Source organism: Amblyomma mixtum, chromosome 8 (assembly GCF_055824585.1).
Source record: "Amblyomma mixtum isolate Tamu chromosome 8, ASM5582458v1, whole genome shotgun sequence".
NCBI classification, from domain to species: domain Eukaryota; kingdom Metazoa; phylum Arthropoda; class Arachnida; order Ixodida; family Ixodidae; genus Amblyomma; species Amblyomma mixtum.
This window is the reverse complement of record NC_143019.1, coordinates 47,262,308-47,285,401: the sequence shown is the minus strand read 5'-3', so window position 1 is coordinate 47,285,401 and position 23,094 is coordinate 47,262,308. Positions and strand designations below refer to the sequence as shown.

At 43.6% G+C, this 23,094-nt stretch overlaps 2 protein-coding genes across 2 annotated transcripts; one reads left to right on the top strand and one right to left on the bottom strand.

Annotated features, from left to right (window-relative positions):
* Window positions 1–107: 107 nt before the first annotated feature.
* Window positions 108–9,090, top strand: LOC149332287 (KICSTOR complex protein kaptin-like). Its single transcript, XM_089557197.1, has 13 exons — window positions 108–255; window positions 433–646; window positions 730–815; window positions 2,312–2,399; window positions 2,486–2,540; window positions 2,628–2,715; window positions 2,828–2,898; window positions 3,527–3,636; window positions 4,226–4,336; window positions 5,970–6,060; window positions 7,828–7,963; window positions 8,233–8,403; window positions 8,882–9,090. Exons 2-13 carry the CDS (start codon window positions 433–435, stop codon window positions 8,969–8,971), a joined length of 1,311 nt encoding a protein of 436 aa, XP_089413323.1. The 5' UTR covers window positions 108–255; the 3' UTR covers window positions 8,972–9,090.
* Window positions 9,058–23,056, bottom strand: Mcm5 (Minichromosome maintenance 5). The gene is made up of 16 exons (XM_089557195.1): window positions 22,681–23,056; window positions 21,963–22,089; window positions 20,017–20,145; window positions 18,645–18,817; window positions 18,252–18,407; window positions 17,506–17,590; window positions 16,506–16,762; window positions 15,571–15,682; window positions 14,682–14,750; window positions 14,431–14,571; window positions 13,086–13,262; window positions 11,855–11,970; window positions 11,271–11,399; window positions 10,946–11,048; window positions 10,044–10,211; window positions 9,058–9,232 (listed from the first exon to the last, which is right to left on the bottom strand). Exons 1-16 carry the CDS (start codon window positions 22,833–22,835, stop codon window positions 9,131–9,133), a joined length of 2,199 nt encoding a protein of 732 aa, XP_089413321.1. The 5' UTR covers window positions 22,836–23,056; the 3' UTR covers window positions 9,058–9,130.
* Between the last annotated feature and the right edge of the window lie 38 nt (window positions 23,057–23,094).

Sequence of the window (23,094 nt, the reverse complement as noted above, 5' to 3'; positions counted from 1 at the left end):
GGCTTGCTTTAGGAAGTCTTTTAGCGACATCTAGCGGCGAGCACAATTAAAATGGCGCCAAATTTGAAGCCAGGCCAGGTCAAGCCAAGCTTAGCCGAGTCGTTACACAGATCCATCAGCGGGAAAGATAGCTACATTGTTTCGTTTCCGGCCCTTGTATGTTTTACACATGAAAGTTATGTTTCACACACTGTGCGACAGTTTCACCCATTTCCAGAGTTCAAAAAATTAAGCAACGGAGTACCACCCGAGAAGGTGGGTAACATTAAGTTGCCATTTGAAAGCGATAAACTGCGTCTTTTCTGTGAGCGGCCACATCGATCTAGCGCCTGATTTTCTTACTGCTGTACCGGCGTGAACCTCACACACACATCTTGCTGTATCTGGAACGGTCACGCAGATGATCATTGGGCCTTGTCGCGTCCTTTGCAGATGTATCCGGACAGGAGAAAGATGAACGAGGCCCACTTCTCGGGGCTTCCGTCGCAAAGCAATATATACGGCATGACCACTTTGAACATAGGCGACGCCAACAAAGTGCTCGTTTCGTGCCTTCAGAGAAACGTGTTCTGCATTGAATACACCCGGAACAAGAAGAATGTGTTGACGCCGTCGTCCCGAGAGATACATTTCACATACCTGCCAGGTACACAAGTTGTGACGCTGAGATTATACATATATTTGTGTTATCTATCGCTTCCATACGAAGCAGTCTCTATGTGCTTGCAGAGGGTGCCGACGTCATTGCTATCGATGCGTTCAGCAAATCTGTGCCTGACAACTTGGACATCATCATTGGCATCGCTTTCATCAGGGTAAATGCATGATTTTAACAGGATTAAAATCTTTGCTTCATGTAGTAAAATTTTGTCCTGGACTGTGTTAAAGAAGTCTAGGGCTGTCAATCTCTCCAGCCATTTTCTTACTTTGGACTTATGACCAGTATGTACAAGTCATGTACTGAACACTCAATGCCTGCCATGGTACTTTTCATTTATTACCTAAAAAAAATTGTGAGGCAAAAGCAAAAAAAAAAGCTACATATACAAAAATACCACCTGGCAGGGCAATACCTTGTTTGCCGGACTGCTGGCCATGAAATCAAAAGTGGATCTGGAAGTGGATGTGGACCAATGCATGCTAATATCATTAAAAGAAAACTTCAGAAGGACAGTACACTCACAAGTGACAAAAGAGTGCCGCCTAGCTGCTAAACCTTACAAAATTTTGCAGTGTTCTCTTCACACGTGTTTCAAATAACCCAGCTTTCAAACCTGCTGCAATAAAGTTGGCTGCGAAGTTATTTCTTTGCCCATTTCCGTCTCTATGGGACTAGATTTCAATGATTTCTGATTCCGGGCTGCGGTCATAGTATTTACAATGGAATTGTGCACATGAGTGTCTATGTATAGTATTTTGAAACAATGCTTCTGCAATGTAATCAGTAGAGTGCAGCAACTGATTTGCATTATAGAGACCCTTCTATAGCGTTTATGTGATATAAGGCTTTTGCTCATTTACATCTGAGCCGCCGTGGTGGCTCAGAGGTTATGGTGCTCAGCTGCTGACCCGAAAGATACAGGTTCGATCTCGGCCGCGGCGGTCGAGTTTTGATGGAGGCGAATTTCTAGAGGCTCATGTACTGTGCGATGTCAGTGCACGTTAAAGAACCCCAGGTGGTCGAAATTTCCGGAGCCCTCCTCTACGGCGTCTCTCATAGCCTGAGTCGCTTTGGGACGTTAAACCCCATAAACCAGAACGAACCATTTACATCTGTGACTATTTCTTTATGAGAAGTTCTTGTGCCCCTGTTTCCTCAGCAAACCAACAAAACATATGCGTATGTATGCAGCACCTTGAAGATGCATATGTAAACTGCTAAACACATTGAATATAGGCAGGTGAATTCTGGGGTTATGTTTCGAGCACAGTTTTGATATCATTTTAAGAGCTACATGACTTTTGAGTGTGTTAACTGATCATGAATGCTCCTGGGAGCCATTTCAAGGAGCTGCAGAACCTTTAACTGTCTTAACTGGTAATGAATGTTCCTGGAAGCCTTCTTGAGAAGCTTTCTGTTATAAAAATGCACCTAATACCTAATGAGCTGTTACAAGCAGTTTAGTCTGTTTCATAGTCGCATAAAGTTGTGATGAGGCTTCAAAAAGAATGAGAATAAAAAGGCCTCAGCTTGTCCCACTACGTATAGCAGGCTAGTTTCACATCTACAGCATGCGCTATCCTTAATGAAAGAATGGATACGGAGCAGCACTACTGGATTGTAACTATTTTTGTGTTTATTTTTGTGCAGCCTGGAGAAAACCAGCTTGCCAGGCATTACCTAAATATTTACTCCCAATCTGAGCCAGGATGTGGTTTAGACTTGGATAGAATTGCACGTAAGTATATTTTCTTGCTGAAGGTTTTTGAGCGACCTTTCAATGGGTATCACTACAGGACATGTCCTCTGTTGTGTGCATTGCAGAGGGCTGTCAGAGCCTAGAGCTCAACTTCATCCCTTACCAGCTCACACATGCTCTGTAAGTCCATGGAGTTAAGCTTTTCCTTTCAGGACAAAAGACTAGGCTATTGAGTTCTTTCATTGCGCTTATTCATTGACTGTGCAGATTGTTTCCAAACCAGAGTGGCCAAAGAAATGGGGAGTTTGTGTTTCTGTTGTGTGGGAGTGACTCAAGGATCCATCTTTTCAGAGAGGTTCGTTGTTGCATTTCAGCAGCATTTGCTTGAGGCTTGTCTTTGCAGGTCTTTAGAATTCAAAAGTTTTAAACTACCACACTGCCTTTTACTTTTCTCTGCCCATTTCCAGGATATACACCAAACATACAGCGAGATTCCAGTTCAGAGCTACTTTCCGGAATTCGCAAACATTCCTGACATGTAAGATTATTACATTGTTCAACTTTTTGGTATTTGTGAACCTGGCTGTTCAGATCATTGATGATTGCAATTCCTGCTGTCAGTGCACTTTGTCAGTTTTTCTGAGAGATAAATTTAATCTCTCTATATGAATTCATTCACTTTAAAGACTAGAAGAGGAAAGCCTCTCTGGTGCAGGTTGCCATGATACTTGTAACTAATCATAACGAGTGTGAAGTTTGGATGAAAGTTCAAAGTTTTTTGAAGATACTCTGCAAACTAACCCTCCTGCACTGTTGCTCTTGCATGCATTTGTTCTGTCTAAACTTTGTTTTCCCAATTTCTTTTTGAACTGAGTGCTTAGAAGACTTTTGCGTATTTCAAGGGATCGACAACTGAGCAGGAGTGGCTTTCTCGCTGAAACTCATAACCAGCCCATCTCCAAGGCCGTTTTGCAGTGCTAAGAACCAAACAAAGCAGAGTAGTTGAGCTTTAACCTGTGGTGTATGTATTCAATGCCTGGGGTGGTCAGGCCATAGGGGATTTCAGCCGTAGTGCTCTGATTGATGTGATCCATTGACGTTATGCGTTGAAGTTAACAAGGTTCACCTGCATCTGCTTCTTCTTCCTTTTCTTTTCTTTTATGCAGTGTGCTCACTATGGACCTCAAATACAAGGAAGGAAATGGTTCTCGAATCTCTGCAATTGGTTGCGAGAGTGGATTTCTGCAGGTTGCCGTGACAGCACAGAAGAACAGAGGTATCAACCCACCGTTTATTTTTCTTGTTTTTTTACGTCATCTGCATGGCTACATTGTAGTCTGGTTTTCGTGGATGCTTTTTTGATTTACGCATTGCATATGTTGTCATGGGAAATGAGTTTAGCATGCTGATGTTAAACGCATATATGCTTCCAATCCATGTTGCTATTTATCATCCTAATGTTAAAGTAACCTGTTAAGGCAAGGAGAGAAAAGGAATAGCATTGATAGTGCTATCGTTATGATATGCTTTTGTAACAGCAGCTGTGTTACAGATCTTGCTCATCATATTTTGCAGTTTGATGTCTGCCGGTGTCTCATATGTAGTAAGCTGTACCATATATTATAAAGCAGGAAAAAGACTCCCGTTATGTGTGGTAATGATTTGACCCAATATGCTTGGCTTGAGTAAGGTTTAGTGCCATACATTGCCATGATGGCAGCTACTGTCTTGTTAGTAGAGGTGTCAAAAGCTATGGGGGCAGGTGGGGTATGAAGGCTGTTTTTGCTGAATACGGCACCTTCTTAGACAGCAAATGCCACGCTGCGAGACATTCATGCATAATATTGTCTTCTGGCTTCCGACAGGTGAAATTGAGATTGTGTCATCATGGCAAGTCGATTTGGACTCCCCCATCTCTGGCCTCCATCTCTTTGAAGACAGGACCATTTGGCCACTGCCTGATTTCGTCAAGAACAGTGAGTTCCAGTTGTGCTTAATAAAACATGCACAAAGTTTTCAATTTTATAAATGCGTATTATCTGTTTACAGTGAAAGCTCGTTAATTCGAAACACGATAATTCGAATTTGCGGATAATTCGAACTACACTACTTGGTCCGGCCAAGCTCCATAGAGATCTGTGTTTAAAAAAGCTCGTTAATTCGATAGCAAGTCGGTTCCGCTACGGATAATTCGAACTACGCGCCGCCGCGTCTGGACGGCTTGGCACACAGCACGTGGTCAAAAAAAAAAACTCCGCATAGTTGGAGGCTGCGCACGTCCTAAACGGGGACAGAAGATGGAACTAGATAAAACTGTGGAAGAGTGGGTAAAGTCTAAATGGCGCCATCACCAGCGTGGTTGCCGGCGGCAACGCAGAACTGGCGGCCGCGGTGGCGTCTGCCTATCCTCTTTTCCGCGCAACCTCCGAAACTCGCAGCTAGATACTGGTTAATTCGAGCCCTGTTAATTCGGAAATACGGATAAGTACTGTCAGCAGGGTCCCAGCCAACGCCTATGAAGGCTATGACTTCGAACGGGCTCTACAAATTACGTGCGAAAACCTTTTTTTTTTTCTTTGCGAGTGTCGTCCATCCTTCCACCCATCAGTCGCCAACGGAAGCACACGGTCAGCCGCGATCATGATGCTGGCATTTAGCATCGTTCGCTGCAAAAGGCGTTTGCTGCTGCTATCGCGCGTTCCAATGATTGAGTGGCAGTAGACGGCGTCCGCCCCAATCGCCCATGGCACGATAAGGCGAACGTACCGAAAACGAGGCTTGCACATCCCGATAAGTGCTGGCACTCTGCCAAAGTTCGCTCCCCCCCCCCCCCCCCCCCCCCCCCCCCCCTGCTAGAGCTAACGTGAAAAGTAAACACACCATGATGTTATCGCTGCGCAGCATCTTGGCGCGCCGCCAAGAAATGCGTTGTGGACCGTGACGGTGCGAAACGAAGGGAAGCGTTAACGACTGACGCATTCTTTTTTTTTTTTTTTCAAATTCTTAGGCAAAAATCGGGGTTGGGTGGGTTCATTATGCGAGTGGGTTCGTTACGCGAGTAAATACTGTACATATACTGTAATGCAAATGGTTCTTGTCAGTTTTTTCGCTGTCATTCGATAATTCGAACATCGGATAATTCGAACTTTTTTCCCGGTCCCGTGAAGTTCGAATTAACGAGCTTTTACCGCAATTGTTAAGGCAGTAGTTGTGACACATTGCTAATGATGTTTAAGTCATCACATAGTACATGAGTGATTAGACGAAATTCTAGTTTTCATACTCCTGTGAGTAAACAGGGAGTTTTTTGGAGGTACGGTGAATTTACTGAAGCAAAAAACAGAAGTCTCTATAACACCAATTGGCTTCTCTGCAGTCAAGCTTTCTGAAGAAAAATGGTGTTTTGGGGGTCTTACTTAGTGTCGCGAGATTTACTGTTGGCTAGTAAACATAGTTCCTAACTTATTCCTAACCTATGCTGCGTTACAAAACGCAGAGGTGTCTTATGCTACCATTGCATGTGGTGTAGGATGGCTATGTGGAAAGGTGTGCCTGCCTCAAATATTGATCTGAGGAGCGTAGAGAAGCTTTCTGTTGTTCCTTTTACAGCTGAACTTTCTAGGTGCTATGAATCGAAAGGATCGACTCAGAAGACGCACCTTTTGGTCTGCCGTGCACTGGTTCCTTCATTTGTGTACAGGTGAGAGTTCAACTACTTTTTCACAGTTGCGCAAAGAATACAGTGAAATATGGAGCCCACTGCACGTCTGTTCTGAAGAATCTGGCAGTGATTTTAAGGAAAGCACTGGAGAGTTGTGTTGTCAGTTTGAGTTATTTAGGTTGTTAGACAAATCAAAAAATCAATTGTGATTGGGCTGCTGCTTATTGGCATGTTCCTTATCTACTGCCGTTGCCTGGTGCATTGTTGGCTAACATTTCCAAGGGTGTACTACATGCACATAGATGTATTGAGTGGAAGTAGAAGGGAAGATGGCTATTGGTGTAGCCCATTTAATAGAGCAGGGCAAAACATGTGAAGGTGACAAGTTTTGGCCTCCGTCTATCATAGTTATCCTTCGTTTTACTTCCTTGCAGTTTGTCTGCAATTCAAGTGTTTAATGCATTAACGCAAGTATTTTTCTCTATGCCATTAAGCAGCATTTCTGTTTGCTTGTGCTTGCCTGTTATGGAAAGAGTTAGCTTATCAGATATTTTACACATATGCATGTCATCATTATCATCAGCCTGACTACGCCCATTGCAGGGCAAAGGCCTCTCCCATGTCTCTCCAATTAACCCTGCCCTTCACAAGCCGCAGCCACCATATCCCCGCAAACTTCTTAATCTCATCCGCCCACCTAACTTTTTGCTGCCCCCTGCTACGCTTGCCCTCTCTTGGAATCCACTCCGTTACCTTTAAGGACCAGCAATTATCTTGCCTTCGCATTACATGCCCTACCCAAGCCAACTTCTTCCTCTTGATTTCAGCTAGGATATCATTATAACGCGCGTTTGTTCTCTCACCCACATATGCATGTACTTTCATACATTTGTATGTGTGTCATAAGCAGGACTTGTGAACAAATGGCAACATTCTATTTATCACAAGATTAATCATAGGCACAGGAAGAGTGAAATAAGTATGTAAATTTTCTCACATACAACATGTGCAGTTGCTCTTATGAGCATAGCTAACTGCATTGCACCTCTTTAAGGGGGGACACTGGTCTTGAAAAAAAAAAAATTTTATTAATGAAGTCGCAGTTACAAAATCATCAGGGACTATGTATTTTTGTGTGCTGATTCTAAATATGTCATTTAATTTCATGTAAAACAATTCCTTGAGCACTTATGCACTTTTTATGCTAGTATTTTGCGGAGAGTTTTGAAGAAAATTTGCTGCGGGAAACTCGCTGAAATGTATCCCATTGGGTTCTCTTGATACCAAGGAATGCAATAAGGGTAAAATTATCATGCTGGCTATCATGGAACTTAAGTTATAGAGTTTTGAAGTTGTCGCTTCAGAAATGAGAAGGAAAGTGTGTATTCCTGTTTCTGAAGTGGCAGCTTCAGTACCCTATTAGTCAAGTTCTATGAGAACCAGGATGATAATTTTACCCTTATTGTATTCCTCGGTGTCAAGAGAACCCAATGGCATACATTTCAGCGAGTTTCCTGCAGCAAATTTTCTTCAAAACTTTCCGCAATATACTTGCATAAAAAGTGCATAAGTGCTCAAGGAATTGTTTTACATGAAATTAAATGACATATCTAGAATCAGTGCACAAAAATACATGTGCCCTGTAAATTTCATAACTATGACTAAATTAATAAAATTTTCTTTTCAAGACCAGTGTCCCCCCTTAACTCCAAACTGTGAGAGAGCCGAGGTTTTAGACAACAGCTGCATCTCGTTAACTGGTAATTTACAGTGATTGTCCTTTTCTATCCTTTTTTTCTCCTGCAGAGACGTTCTTGAGAGGGGTTTAGACCAGCATGCCGTGCTGCCTCGCAGTGATGATTTCGATTCTGTCGTTTGTGGTTGTGTGGCTGACATCGACATGGATGGTGTAAACGAGGTTATCCTGGGAACTTACGGCCAAGTGAGTCCGTGTTTCTTTGAGTGCCTTGATAACAAACTTAGCCACATATATCATAAATTAAACTGAGATGATTACGAACAATATGAATGTGAGTACCACTAAAAATATATTCCACTCAACATTTCATTTCATGAGGGGCCTAGTTTCTGTTTTCACACTGTTCATGCCAATTTCTTTTGCCGAGGGGCTGCGGGAACTTTAGTGGTTTTTACGATGCAGCCCGAGAGTTGCGTGCAGATGGACAGGTCGCTTGGTTGTCGCCATCGCAGGAGGTTCTGGTGTACAAGCTGGAGCGCCACTCGGCCGGCAGGGAATCCTACGAGCTGCTCTGGTACCAGATGGTCTCCCACCCTATCCTCTCGATCGAATACATGGACTTGACGGGGGACGGGGTGTGCGAGCTCCTCGTGCTCTCCACCAAAGGCCTGCACATACTCCAGGCATGTCGCTTTTTGTTTACGCTGAACTTCTGCAGCGCAAAGGCCTCTCTTATTGTCTTCTGGATAGCCCACTCCCAGCAAATGACCATTGCCAGGTTTTCACCAAAAAAAAAAAAATTACTGTGATGTGAACAGTTTTTGGTAGTGTTTTGGGGGCTATTCTGCAATTGCGAACATTTCTTCCTGTCCCTTGAAGGCCGAATTAAACGAGCTTTTAAAGCAGTTGCATTATCATTGAAAGCATGTAGACAGGTTCCTTTGCAATACCAAACAAGCAGATTTTGGTTTCCTGGACTTCGTCAAGCTGCGTTAGCAGCTTTTATCCAGGAAACCATCCAGAAATATCTGGTGAATAAAGTGAATTGAATTTTTCAAGGAACTGCACGTTAAGCAGTTAACAGTCTCTATTATGTTTGTTTTATGGGGGTAAAGACTGCATAATGATGCAGCCGTCATCATCCTGGCCATACTTTTGCAGCATGACCTCCGAGAAACTACCAGCATCTGCATCGAGAGAATGGAGAAAATCGCGGGACTTCTACATGCATCTCCTAGCAAGCAAGACTAGAGGCCAAGGAAAAAGAAGACTGGTGGGTTCTTATGTTTGAAAAGAGCAGGTGGAATTTATTTGTAATGTATATAATACAAAGGTAAGAATTAAAATGCACTGTATTTACAAACAGGTAAGAGTACACATCCTTTCGGTTTTTCTGTGATGATGCTTTCCTCACTTGATGCGGTAAAGCATCTTGCGCTGCATGCGGTGTTGAATCTCCCCACGCCGGATCATGTAGTGGAGGACCTTGTAGATGGCACGTTCAGGATATTTCTGGAAGAGCGAAAATTTCCATAAATGGGCTTTTCTGCTGCTGAACTGCAGATCGACTCCAACAAACCAAGCTTGTAGTTAAGGATGCTTTACAGTACTCTTGTTATCACCAGATTTCACAGTAATTTTTAACAAGCATCAAGCTACTATTGCTACTGTTACTTTGTGCACATTTGTGAATTGAGATTCTTCAAAGAGCCCAAAAAACGCACACATTAGGTCGCTATTGCCATCTATTGGCAGTTCAAATTGCAGTGGCCGAAGACGCACGGGGATTGGGACTCAAACAATTGCTGCTGCACTGAACATGTTAGACTGCTGCGAAATGGTGATGGTTCAAAAAAGTTACCTCAACACACTTCCATGTTTTCTAGTATGCACCTATGTTGCTATTGTAGTAGTTTCTGAAGAATTTTTCTCATTGCTTACACAAGAATTGGATAGTCATCGTTGAATTTAGTTTCTGAAACAACTTGCAGCTGGTTTCATCACTGCATCACTGCAATAGGGGATATTCAAAATTCCGCAAGTGCGCTTTCCCGCATAACAATGTTGCCCCAAACATGATGGCTGACCATGCGTTTCCAGCTGAAACAAAGCAAGAAAGACTGTTTTTTTTGTTTGATTCTTCCAAAATACGTTTCTTACATTCTATCCACACCTTTAGCGCCTGTCGTGAAGCCCACGTAGTTCCTTTATAGCGAAGTCGGCCATCTTGTTTGGGGCAACATTGTTATGCGGGAAAGCGCACTTGCGGAATTTTGAATATCCCCTATTCATCAGTGCACAACGAAAGCACAAAATCGCCAACCTGCTTGAGGAAGTCCTGAACAATGCTGTGCTCGGAGACCTGAGAGCCAATGGCAAAGCGTCGCTTCATCTGGCCTTCGATGCGCAGTAGCATTTCATGCTCTTCCTGTGTTGAGAACCCCTCGGCCCCAGAGAGGTCACCGGACAGCGCAGCATCTAATGTTGAAACCTGAAAGAAATTCATTACGCAGACAATCTTACAGAGGTGAAAAGTACAAAAAAAAAAAAAAATTTAGACGTGTTCTGAACAGGAAAGGAAGCATGAACGCATTTAAGCAGCAGTTCCCAAATGGAGATTTTGGGACATTTCCTCCAAACGTTCTTAAAGCAATTCTTTTTTGCCATTTAAGACTTTCGAAGTCATGAGTTCCCACTACAGTAATATGGACTGGATATGCCTATAAGAGACGTATGTGTACTTCAAGAGCAATTTTTTTAAATATCCAGTCTTGCAATTTAGCGACCAAACACAAGGATGAACTGATAAAACTGGTACAATATCTCTAACTTCTCTGTTGTCTGCAGCGGTAAAATATGGTCATTTTTATGGCAGCGAATAGACATAACACTTCTGCCCCTGCTTTCCTGGGCCCTCAACATTTATGGCCATGAACCACTGCACTAAAGACATCACTGAAGACAGCTGATGAATACAAAACTCATCGTAATTTCATTCCTAGCTTGCAGATGCTATTCAATTATTCTTGCGTACAGCACGCCATGCTCCAAAATGTCCAGATCTCACTGCAAAGGTCACTTTTATTCGTCCAATTTCCCACCTTGAAAGGTTTGCAACATAGCAAACCTGCTGCAGTGTATCATGGTGCTTCTAGTTCAGCAAAATATTTTTTGCAGCAATTTGCACCCCATATGAACAGATGTGCGATACTGCCTGCCACTCACCTGGAAAAGTCGCAGCGCCTCGTCAACATGCCACTCAGTTGCAAACGGTTGCAGCTGCATTTTGGCCAAGGACTCAGCGATACGCACAATAGCCTCCAGCTGCCTGCAAAGCGCAAATACAAAAGGTTTATGCTCTCAGTGCACCATGTTGTGATAGGCTGTGAACTAAAGTGTACCAAACAGAGAGTAATAACAAAAGAAAAAAAAAATGGAAACATGCAGCTTGATCTAGGAATTGATCCTGCCTTGTGATTGTCTCAGGTGACTAGAGCTTGAACATTTACAGTTTATTCAAGGAAGTGTGAAACTTCTGAGATGGGCGTACCTGACGGTGATCGGTATGCTCGACTTCTTCACGGACTCTTGCTCATGCTCCCGCGTTCCATTTCGCATCATGACGTAGCGATTCTTGAGCTTCTCAGCAGCAGCAGCAGAAAGCCTTGGACCACACTTACTGCAATCACAAGCCAATGTATATTTGTGCATGCAGACAACACATCTGGAAAGCATCAAGACTACAAGTACTCTGCATTATAAGTATATTTGCACATTTGGACTCTAAATAAAAAGCACAATTTCATGATAATTATAAGGATTGTCCCATGATGAAAAAAAAAAAAAAATAGTTGCAAGACCAGCATAGTATTATGCCAACTTTTATGATTGAAGTGCAGAGACAGGCAAACATGTGCCAGTTCAGAGCTAGGTAAAGAGCAATACGGTCATGTCTACTGCAGCATGCATAGACATAACAACAGTATCACATACATTGTAAGAAGTCTGCTGTCACCTTTCAGTTTCACTTATGAACTTTACTTGCTAAATGCAGTCAGTGGAGCACAGCCTGTTTTTAGAACTGTTTTTCACATTGCCTAGGTAATCAGAGGAGGATATGGTGGCAGGTCTTACTCTCTGCAGAAGGAGATGTACTTCTTCAGGACACTCAAGCTGAGTTCTCCCTCCTGTGTCTTCTCAGCAGTTGGCTCAGCATTCATGTGAATGCCAATGACGTGCTTGGCCAGAGTCTGGAGACATAAAACAAGACAAAGGGACCGTTTGTTTGATACATCGATAATTCGGAATGTAGCTAATGGCAGTAGATAAGCAAGACTACACTGCACCCACGCTAGTGACGTGCTTCTTGTAGTGATGTGCTTGCCAGCATAGAGCACCACTAGCAACACGTCGCTAGGCCCAGCTTGCCGTATCGAAACCACAGTAGACAGTGCTTGGAACTAGCCACTACCTATGATAAGAAGTCTAGTCCCGTTACCAGTACACTATGAATGAAATAAATTCTCATTAAAATTAAGGTACAGTTGTTGGTTTCTGAAACGCCTTTGGCAGCGAAGTGAGTGAAGCGCATCAGGTTGGCTTCACTGCATGACAAGCTGGGCACCGAAAGCTGCTTTTTCTGCTTGACGGCGGTGTCGCGTGGCGAATGAGTAATGTACCCACGATCATGTCGATACGCAGTTTTACAACGCTAGTGCAGCTAGCAAGTGCCCAAGGCTGCATAGCCGACACGTCTACGTGCGAGAAAAATGACGCGGGAATGCCGTTTAGAGATGCGCCATTTGCATAGGTGCAGCGCTGTTTGATATATTGAATGTTTCAGTGAATGGGAGTTCGATAAACACGAACAAAGAAGCTATACTTTTGAATGATAATTTTGAGGGGATGTTCTAATTGTACTAGATAAATAAAAAATAATTCAGTATGTCCAGATTGACTGTATTTGAAACCAGCAGACTTAGACAGGCACATGCAAAATACCATTGACAGAACCACGGATGCTGCTTTTGAAAGGAAAGTAACTCTAAGTCACCAGCACAAATGCTGGCCATGAAGACAGCTGGTTGAAATGGATGGGTGTCAAGAAAGGCATCACGGCAGTGCTCAAAGGGAGCAGTTTTGACACCATGTTGGGGAGAAAGAAAACGCAACCTATGAAAGTCGGCAACATTCTGCGCTAAAAAATTTACATTTGTGGTGAAATTTGCCTGTAGCAACAACTCTTCCGAAAACTTCAGTTCAAAAGCGACACAGGATACTGTCGGATAGAAATGACACTTGCTATTCTGCAGAAGATTGCAGGCAGGAGTAAAGGCATAAAATGAAACGGAAGATAATGACGTACAGAGTCTCTCTTCTCGTCGTGGACGTCCTTCACAATGAAGATCATGTCAAAACGGGAGAGGATGGTCGGCATGAAGTCAATGTTCTCGTCGGCTTTCAAGTCGTCCCAGCGGCCAAAGACGCTGTTGGCTGCCGCAAGCACCGAGCAGCGGGAGTTGAGGGTGGTTGTGATGCCCGCCTGAGGGATGGACATTGAAAACCTTCCTGAGCACACAGTGTAGCCATGAAGCCATACTGATAGCTGCTGAAGGCTATACAACGGCGATTGGAATTTAGACTTAAAAGCACTCGGCAATGCAAACAAGTGTAAAGTTTTTCTTTTTCACCAAAACAATGCAGATGTGCTGAGCCTTAACTTGACATCAATAAAACGGAGAGTTGAGCTAGTTCGTACATGTCGCTTGAAAAAAAACAGTGCTAAGACGAAGGACACAGAAACGAGGACTACAGGACCGGCGCCGACTATCAACTGAGAGCTTTATTAGAGACAACACGCAATATATACTCCATCGACAACCAAGAGCGCATGGCAACACCAAAAGCTACAAAGATACATCAATCACCTGTATCAAGATACTTTAGTTCACAGTCATGGACTGTTACAGAGGGGATCTTTGTAGCTTTTGGTGTTGCCATGCGCTCCTGGTTGTCGATGGAGTATATATTGCGTGTTGTCTTTAATAAAGCTTTCAGGTGATAGTCAGCGCCGGTCCTGTAGTCCTCTTTTCTTTGTCCTTCGTCTTAGCGCTGTTTTTTTTCAATTAACTTGACATCTTCAACAGAAGTTTACTCCTAACATTATGATGGTCAATGATTTGCCTGTTCGTCGCAGTGGCTCAGTGGTAAGGCGCTCGTCTACCCAGCTGGAGTACCCGGGTTCGAACCCAACCGCGGCGGCCGCGTTTCGATGGAGGCGAAACGCAAGAGGCGCTGTGTGCTGTGCGGATGTCAGCGCAGTTAAAGATCCCCAGGTGATCTTAGTTATTCCCGGAGCCCTCCACTACAGCACCTCTTTCTCTCTTCCTTCTTTCACTCCTACCTTCCTCCCTTCCCTTACCACCGAGATGTGTGAGACACCCCATTTCCTTTCCTCAAAAAACAATTTACCAATTTAGAGGGAAAGCGACATGGAGTCATCCTAGAGCACTCCTAGTGTAGGAAATATTTTTTCTTCCTTTTGACAGCAGATAGGAAGAAGTTAGAACCATGCAAGCTTGTTGTGAAAGAATTATGGCCACATTTGCAAAAACGGAACTAGGTAATGCTCGCACCACACTGAACGAATATAATGAGAAACGTGCTGGTATTTGCAGCGTGCATTACCGGTGTCTCACAAGTCTGCTTACCTTGGCTATAGATATAGTCTGCTGCTCCATGGCCTCGTGAATGGCCACTCGGTCGTCTTCCCTCATCTTGTCGAACTCGTCAATGCAGACGACACCACCGTCTGCCAACACCATGGCACCACCCTCCATGATGAAGTTACGCTGCGAGAAAAAAAAAAAATACTCACTCAACATTGTGCAGCAAGTACTGAATAGCAAACAGCTGTGACAGTAGGTCAACAAATCACAGCAAGCGAGGCTTCATCACTTACGGTGGCTGGGTCTCTGTTGACTGAAGCCGTCAGACCAGCGGCACTGCTGCCTTTGCCAGAAGTGTACACCTGCAAAAGAACACCAGCATCAGACCATGCTCAGTACTGAATTTCACCTTACCAGCACCTTCTGAAGTCCTGGTAAGGGGAATACACTTGCCAGCATTTTTCAATTTAAAAAAATCTGTACAAGTAGTCACGGCTGGATAATTCAGTAGACAATTCCTTAGAATATTGAAGGTCAAACAGTGCGGCAGACTGGGACGAAAAATAAAAACAGAAGCACTGATGAATGCTTTTCTCCTTTGTAGTTCTTATTTTGTTCCAGTCTTTTGCGCTGTTTCGATTCTTCGGCACGAGGTTATACCAACTCGCCCAACTGTGTACTTCGTGGAATCTGTCCTGGCATGAACCTCAAAAGAGCAGCAAAATATGCTCCAATAAGACAGCCTGCTGTGTTAACCATTTACGAAACATTGACTCCACTCTGCTGAAATATTATTTCATTGTAAATTTACAAACTGCTGTGGTTATTGCTGAGAGTAATGAAGATAACACTAAGCAGCAGTTAGACAATACCACTGAATAAACAGACGCATGAATATACAGCTCTTGCCAAAAAATGCAGCGCACAAGGTTTGCTTCTGGGCCATGCAATACCTACAGCTCGTTTGTCTGCTGTAAGTATTCAAAGTCTCTCTAAGGTGAGAGCAAATCTCATCCTCGCCCCCATCCAGAGCTTGCATCTTCAAGGGGTGCTAAGAGCCCACTACAGGGTTTAAAAGCAAACCCCATGGGCTGTATGTTTTGGACAAAGGCTGTAACTCTACACTCTTTATGAGGCTAACTTTGAACAGCTATGATCGGTTGTTTAATGAGGGGTGCTTACCGCAATGGGGGCCGCACGTTCCACAAACTTGAGCAGCTGACTTTTGGCTGTGCCCGGGTCACCAAGGAGCAACAGATTGATGTCTCCTCGCCGCCTCAGCCCGTCTGGAAGCCTGAAGTCAAGAGTTCAGTTCGAGTCGCAAAGCATATTTCGTCTTACAGAAGCACCGAACTGTAAAAATAGTAAAAATGCTCTAAACAAGCAGCCAAGAAGACTGAGCTCTATGATTTTAGAGCGGATGTTTGCATGCAGATGAAACGTCCAGTTGGATACTGATCACAAATGTCTATACTCCGTTTCATACATAGCAGGCAATGCTGCGGAGGTTGCTGAAATAGTGCGTCCGCGAAACTATAATACTCCGCCACATATCATTCGTTCTTCTCGAAACTCCGGTCATTGTTTGTGCGTATACAAAGAGCGGTATAAAACGATGTAGAAGCATTGAAAATCACGGTTGAAGCTGTGAGGCACTCAGTGTTTGGGCTCTCTGGCCGTAATTTTCACGGAGTTCTAACTACTTTTTGGGCGCGGATTTAGTAGAAATGATCCGCTCTACCAACCGCGTATCATACCGCCATGTGTACTTTTTGCTTCTCGAAATCTCGATGAGTCGCAGGACGAAAATGTGGCAAGAGGTAAAACAAAGTCCAGGAGGTGCCAGTGACAGCACTAAGATTTGTCTCTACGAAATATGCTTGTGTTCGCTTAGGTTGTATGGCGAACTACTTTTTGCGTGCGGACTAAGCCTGCGCGAACAGGCGCGCTAGCTTTGTCAGCGTTGACTGCTATGTATGAAACGGAGTATACAGTCTACAGTAACATGCGATTTGAATAAAATGGAAAACGAGTGCTAAACTGGCACACATTTTTTGTCGAAAAGATGAAGGTGTACTATAACATCGGCAATACTCTAGAGAAAGGCAATGCGTCACCTCTTAACAGAACCCCCGAAGAGCAGGCAAGCGATGGCCTTCTTCACATCAGCAAAGCCATAAATGGAGGGTGCAATACTCTTGGCAATCCGCTCGTAGATGTTGGGGCTGCTCGCCAGGTGGCGGAACATGTCCTCTTCGTCGGGCGTCAGCATGGTGCCCCCGACTCTTCCCGCGCCCTCGGTGTTCACAGAAATGCCCACGATGCGGAGGTACGGAGCGCGGATGCCAATGTTTGACTTCTCCTGAGGTCCCCTCTGGAAAGCATCGGAGTGTGGTGGGACACAGAGGTTAGATGACGCAGTATAGCTGCGACCTTACAAATTCCAGCAAGCTCCAAAGCAGCTCATGAAGCTGGAAATTCTGTTAAATCGCAGACAGTAGGCCTTACCGACGAAATTTCGCGAAGAGAATTTTAACATGCACACTGAGCTGCCAAAGGAACATAACTGGACATCATTATGATGACGTTTGAGTGCACCAATTTCGGGTATGTCATTCAAAATGCAGTTGAATGCTTGATGAATGTTCAGTGATGGTTATCACTTCAGTGAAGGCTAAATCAACAGCAGCACTCAAGAGGCATTTAAGAAATCAGCCGGATGGTGACACCTGTACTTAGTTTTTCGGGTTTTTGTAGCCTACAAAAGTTCCATTTTCAGTGAAAGTAGTTAAGGGGAGATGCTACTGGAAAAATTGCTACTGGAAAATCACCAGGTGAAATATTTACCTGCATAGTGGCAACACTGAAGTTTTTTTATTACAAACAAGTAGCATAATTTAGCTTGTATTTCATACTAGGTCAAGTAACTTAAGCTAAGCAAACCTGAGCCCATACATTGGTTTTAGTACTTTTGTAACTTTATTAGTAATCTGCATTTCACTATTAGAATGGAAAAGGCACAGGCATTTAGTGCCAAGTTCAGCAGCATGTTAGCTTTGGGCACCTTGTTCTGCACTAACTGATATAGTATTTCCAGTTAACAAATCAATCGCTTACCTTTGTTGGGCGTCCAGTTTTCTTGATGGAGTAGACGCCAATGGCAGTGATCCTATTTCCAGGCACAACACGCTCGCAGAGGTAACTGAAGTATCAAAGAAGCGGTGATCAGTGCTATAAACACAATCAAGCAGCAGAAAAATTTGGCTCAAATATCGAATTTGCCGAGAAACTGGCTTACTTATGTATGCTGAGCACTTATGCGAGATTAAGACAGGAAGGATTAATTTTTAAGCTGCACTGTAGTACTAAAAGAAAAAACTTTCTTTGCAGGTCATATCAAAACTTCTGTACAAAGAATGAAGTCTTCTGGTGGCACTATTGTAGATTTTGTTTCCCATATCCAGGAATGATGACAGGTTGCAAATTCCAAATGCATTGCGCAAAACTATGACACTGCACCTGAAAACTGCACCTCAAGAGAAATTAACTACACAGACCTGGTCATTTCTACCGCAATGTGGCAGACTATTCCATTCAAGTAGCTCTCACAAGAAACTGTAAAGGATATTCGAGTGATATTCACAAAAAGTTGATGCTGAAGCCTTCCAATGTTATTGAACTTTTACAGTTACTGAAACCGCACGTGAAACTGAATTCAAATTCTCCTTTGCCCTGCTGAACTCGCTGGCAGCCAAGCAGTCTGGTTGCTATGCCAGAATAAATTGATAAAAATTTGCAGTCTACCCACTTTGCTTAAATGGATACTCTAGTTTTGCATGCTACATTAGAAACAGAATTCGTACCGGTCACAGTATAGCTGAAGGTGTCGAGGCATCTCGCCATAGGGAACTTCTTCAGGAACCTCTTGCAACTTGAGCACTTGAAAGTCGACGCACTTACACTTGTCAGGGACGATGAAGAAAGGATCAACAGGGCACTTGGGCTGCCCAGCACGATCACTAAACAACAGAACGAAAAAGAGCATTTATGCAAATCGCTCATGCACGTACACCTGAAGAAGCGAAGCATCGTGCAGCATTACACGACTTTTTTTGAAAATGTTGTGTAACTTGAGAGTGATTAGTTATTCATGTTAAGATAAAAACCACATGCACAGACAAACTGCTGGTCTCATTAATTACTTTGAAAAGCCGTGAGTGTGGAATAATAGTAAAGTTCGAACAAATGAGATGTACCTGTTACATCTGCGTGGTAGGGCATAGCCTTCAAGACCTGGCCTGATTGGCACATTTGGCACGGTCTCCCGGCATGACCGGCACTGAAGCGTGATGCTGGTTGCCTTGGCCTTTGTTCCTGATGCTGCGATCACAATGCCTGGGACTTTGACGAGCCGAGAAACTTGATCGGACTGCCAGCCAGAAAGAAAGGAAAGAAGAAATAGAAAATGAGTGATGCCAAGTGCAAGGGAAGACACAATGCTTAGCGCAACGACCCACTTCGTATTCACAAAGGAAATAACGGGACAAATAGCTGCAATACTTGCAGCCTGGGATATCAGCTGCTATGTTTGCACCTCGAGGGTATCCATGGTTCATTAATGGTAACCATACAATCACAAAGAAAAGATACAGGAAAAAAAGTTATGATGCTTGGAACCTAGCAATACTTCAAGCACAACACAGTGGCACTGCAATGTCAACATTCTGACACAGAGTCACTACAAGACAGAACGGAAGTTAGACACGAAATGTCAACAAGGTTTTGACCCCACATGCCAGTTGCAACAGCCTTTTTAACAACTGACTAGATTGGTACACTCTAAGGATAGCACGTGTGTGTTTGCAATTTTGACAGAATAAACCTTCTTGGTACCTTATTACCAACATGTAAGACTTGGTTCACAACCAATCATTTTGGCATTTCACTTTCAGCTTATGACCGACCAATTTGTGCAGAAGCATGTGCCGATTCTAATCAGCACAATACGACCAGTTATTTTTCTTTCACTGCTGGTAACTTAAAAGACTCTTCTTTGCACATAATGTTAAGAATATGTCTGTTTGCAAGCACGTCAACTGTTCTAGTACTGAAATATGGGGCTTCACATGTGTGTCCCTGTTGTAACACTAGTAGAAGTCACAAAAATATTTGAAACAGCTATGTAATCAAGACTTAGAAGCACAGCCATAATAATAAAAAAAAAGTCAAATTTTAATTGATAATCGAGATTCAGAACCTAAAACCGACAATGTATGCATTTTCAGTTGCCCAAATGTCTACGATGAAAAGTAGCAGAAAGGAAAGACAGCAGAAATTAAAAAAAAAAAAATTCCTAGTTTCTGTTTGGAAACACAAGAAAAACCAACTCCTGTTTTTAATTTTCTGCTGCCTTTTCTTTGCACTGCTTTTCACTGTGGACATTCACCAACCTGCTCAACATTCCGCATTAATTAATGTGTGAATGGTTTTCGCAACTGTCACTTTGAACCTAAACTGAAAACTACTGGCTCAGTCGAAATGCACAGCTTTTCCAACAATGTATGCATGTCCTACAACAAAGCAATACCGAAGGTTTCAGTTTAGAAGTGAGAAAATTGCAAATCTCACCTTGATCTCTCGCATGGCGACCGGGTGAGCCTCCGACTTCAGCATCACTTGGATGTCGGCAACATCCTCCTCTCCTTCGGGTCTTGGCCTGGTCACCTCATCAGCGACTTCTTTGGCTGCTTCTTCAAGCTGTCATAGCCAGGACGCAAACTTGTCAATGACACTCATCAGACACGCAAAAGTTTTCGCATAAAAAACAAGCACAGGTATACAGCCTATCTCACACTGATATACAAAATCCAGCAGTCCACATTATACACTAATTCCTTTCCCATCCACTTCATCGACTGCACACATTTCGTATTTTGTAACCACTGCAACATCCCACTTTCAACATAGGTGCCTACGATGCTCTTCACATTTGCTTGCTTAACAAGCTGATGCCACCATGCAAATGCAAAGGGAACAAAAACTTTTGGCTCGATGCAAATAAAAACGTTAGAGATCACTGCGGCACCCGCATTGGAGAAATGCGTAAGCATGACGTCACACTTTATGGCGTCACAGCAAGACGTCGACGTAACACTTCCGCACTTTTCATGTGAACTGAGACTGTGACCAGAAGTCTAGACCCTTGAACCGGAAATATCACTTATCGATCAGTTATCAATCACTTACCGATCACCTGTCAATACCTTATCGACAACACAATTAATTGTCTTACTTAATCAAGTTCCACCAATTGCCCAACTGAGTTTTCAATCTTCTTGCCACCCTTCGTTTTCAAACCTGGCACCACGCGTTGGCTCCGCCCACATTTCCGGTCACGTGGTACCACACTTCTGGCGTTTTCAAATTTGGCGCCACTTTTGATCTGGCCCCACCCACTTTTTGACTAATTACCTAATTAACCCACCTTAACCATTTTTTCACTTGCACATCCTCTTACGATGCTCTATCCGACGATACCATTCTTTTTCCGATACACCAACTAGTTCCTCCGTTATAGGACCGAGATTATCCAGTCCACGCCGAAACCGCCCACATAGCCATACAATGCTTACGCGTTAATAAGGTGGCACTGGTACATCCTCTGCCCACTTGCTCTGCATGTTTCATCTCAGTGTATGATTCTGGGAACACTTAGCCCGCCTTTTCTTTTTGCCTCGTGGTTGACACCATGGTTTGTGCACACAGCTGGCGAATCATGGGGACAGATACAACACATTGTTTGGTCGCAGATAGACCACATCTCATGCCCAAGAGGAAGGGACATATCCTCTTCAGTCACAAATTACGGTCCACTTGGAGGAAAACTTCCGATCGAAGTTGTTGATTTTTTGTAAAGAACATGCCCAACCAGAATGCACACACACAAAAAAATTTAACACTGATGATTAAATATGCAATTCGTTTTGGGCCCTGATATCCCCATGATATGACTCTACACTGCTCTCAGGTTGTCAGTTTTAGCTTTTTTGACTCTCTTCTGTCGGAGGGAATACAGCTTATTTTAGGGCTTTCGAAAACACTGATGCAGCACACCGGACAAGCGAATGAATACATATTCATTCCAGAGGCAACTGCGGCTCTTACATAAAATGTGGAGGCATCCACCTAAAATGCGGTTTCCTACATTCATTTCACATGCCCGACTAAATGGTGCCACATAGCTTTTCGCAAAAAGTTTCAAATATAAGCTCCGGCCAATTGCAGCCCACTATATACCAGCAGTAACCTAAGCAGAAAAAAAAAATAAACAGTTCAGAACACATTTGTGTATACTGCGACTGAAGGGGATACATGGGACATTGCTTTTAAAAAAAGTTTCCTTGCTTTGAGAAAATATACGCTGTGCACAATCACAGTACAGAGAAGATTATGTGCAAGTTAGTAGTCTGCAAACAGGCATGCAGACATTTTTTTTTTTTATTGCGATCACAGTCTCTAGTGTGTAATCTAGGTAACATTTCATGGTTTTGTTCATTTCCAACCGCCGAGCTCACCAGAGGGATGTGTTCAGTCGGCTGCTTGGTCAGCTTGTCAGCCAAAACTTCGTCAAAACTGGAGATGTCTTCCAGCGCCACCTCCAACCAGTACTGGCCCATGTTGTAGTGCTGCTTCAGTTGGTCTCTGAGGGTAAATAGAGAAAGGGAATACATTGTTGGAGTCTTCGTTTCCCGTTCGCGCATCATAGTGGACCGGTTATAACGATGCCACCGCTAGACCGAAAACTGTGCTGAGATGCGGTACTATAACGGAAAAAAGTATGTGTTCACGATGTGAAAAATTCCCAGTGATCACAGAAGAGCAGGCGGCATCTATCTTAACTCGGCCCCAAGTGTTCCAAAACACTGCACCACTGCAAAATATATACTTGACTGAATAGAAATAGAATAGAAGGAATCGGCGCACAGAACAAATTCAGCGATTTCAGATCCCGGCTGTTCCGAAGGAATCTGATCTTGCACCAAGACAACCACCGTTAACGGCAGCTTAAAAGCCCAATATGCGTGCCACATCACAGCGGTCCAGCGCGATTTCGAGTTCGGAGTCCAATCATGCATACCGCTAAACAAAGAAGACATCAGAGCGCTATGATGTATAGTTCAATCCAACTAGCCAAACTTTCCGTTATCCTCAGACTGCACGTGCGACGTGAATGCCGTTATTTGAGTAGATGCCCCGGAGCGTTGTCCAATTGGGCCTCGTGCGGCTAGTTACCTGTAGCGGTAGTTAAAGTTCCCCTCGTGGAATTGCCGCAGGAAATCACGAAATCGACGCTTGACGGCTTGAAGGTTGACCTGGCTGTCATCTTGCGTGTTTTCGGAGCTAAAGTTGTCGCTGAAAAAGACTCCTCCATCGTCGAACCCAGCCATCGTTGCAAAGCACTCGGAGCAGAGTATGCGCGGGAGCTAACAATGCGCGCCCAATTTTTGGCGCGAAAACATCGGCGCTTTAATCGACTGCAGCGCCATCTGCTCCCTTTAAATCAGATGGCGGTTTGTAAGAGAAGTCAGTATCTAAACGCGCTTAATTTAGAATGGCACGACATTTAAGAAAATTGAAATGCTAGCATGGCGGAAGAGACAGTTAACAAACTGTTGGTAAATAAATTCTTGGCCAATGAGCGCTCTC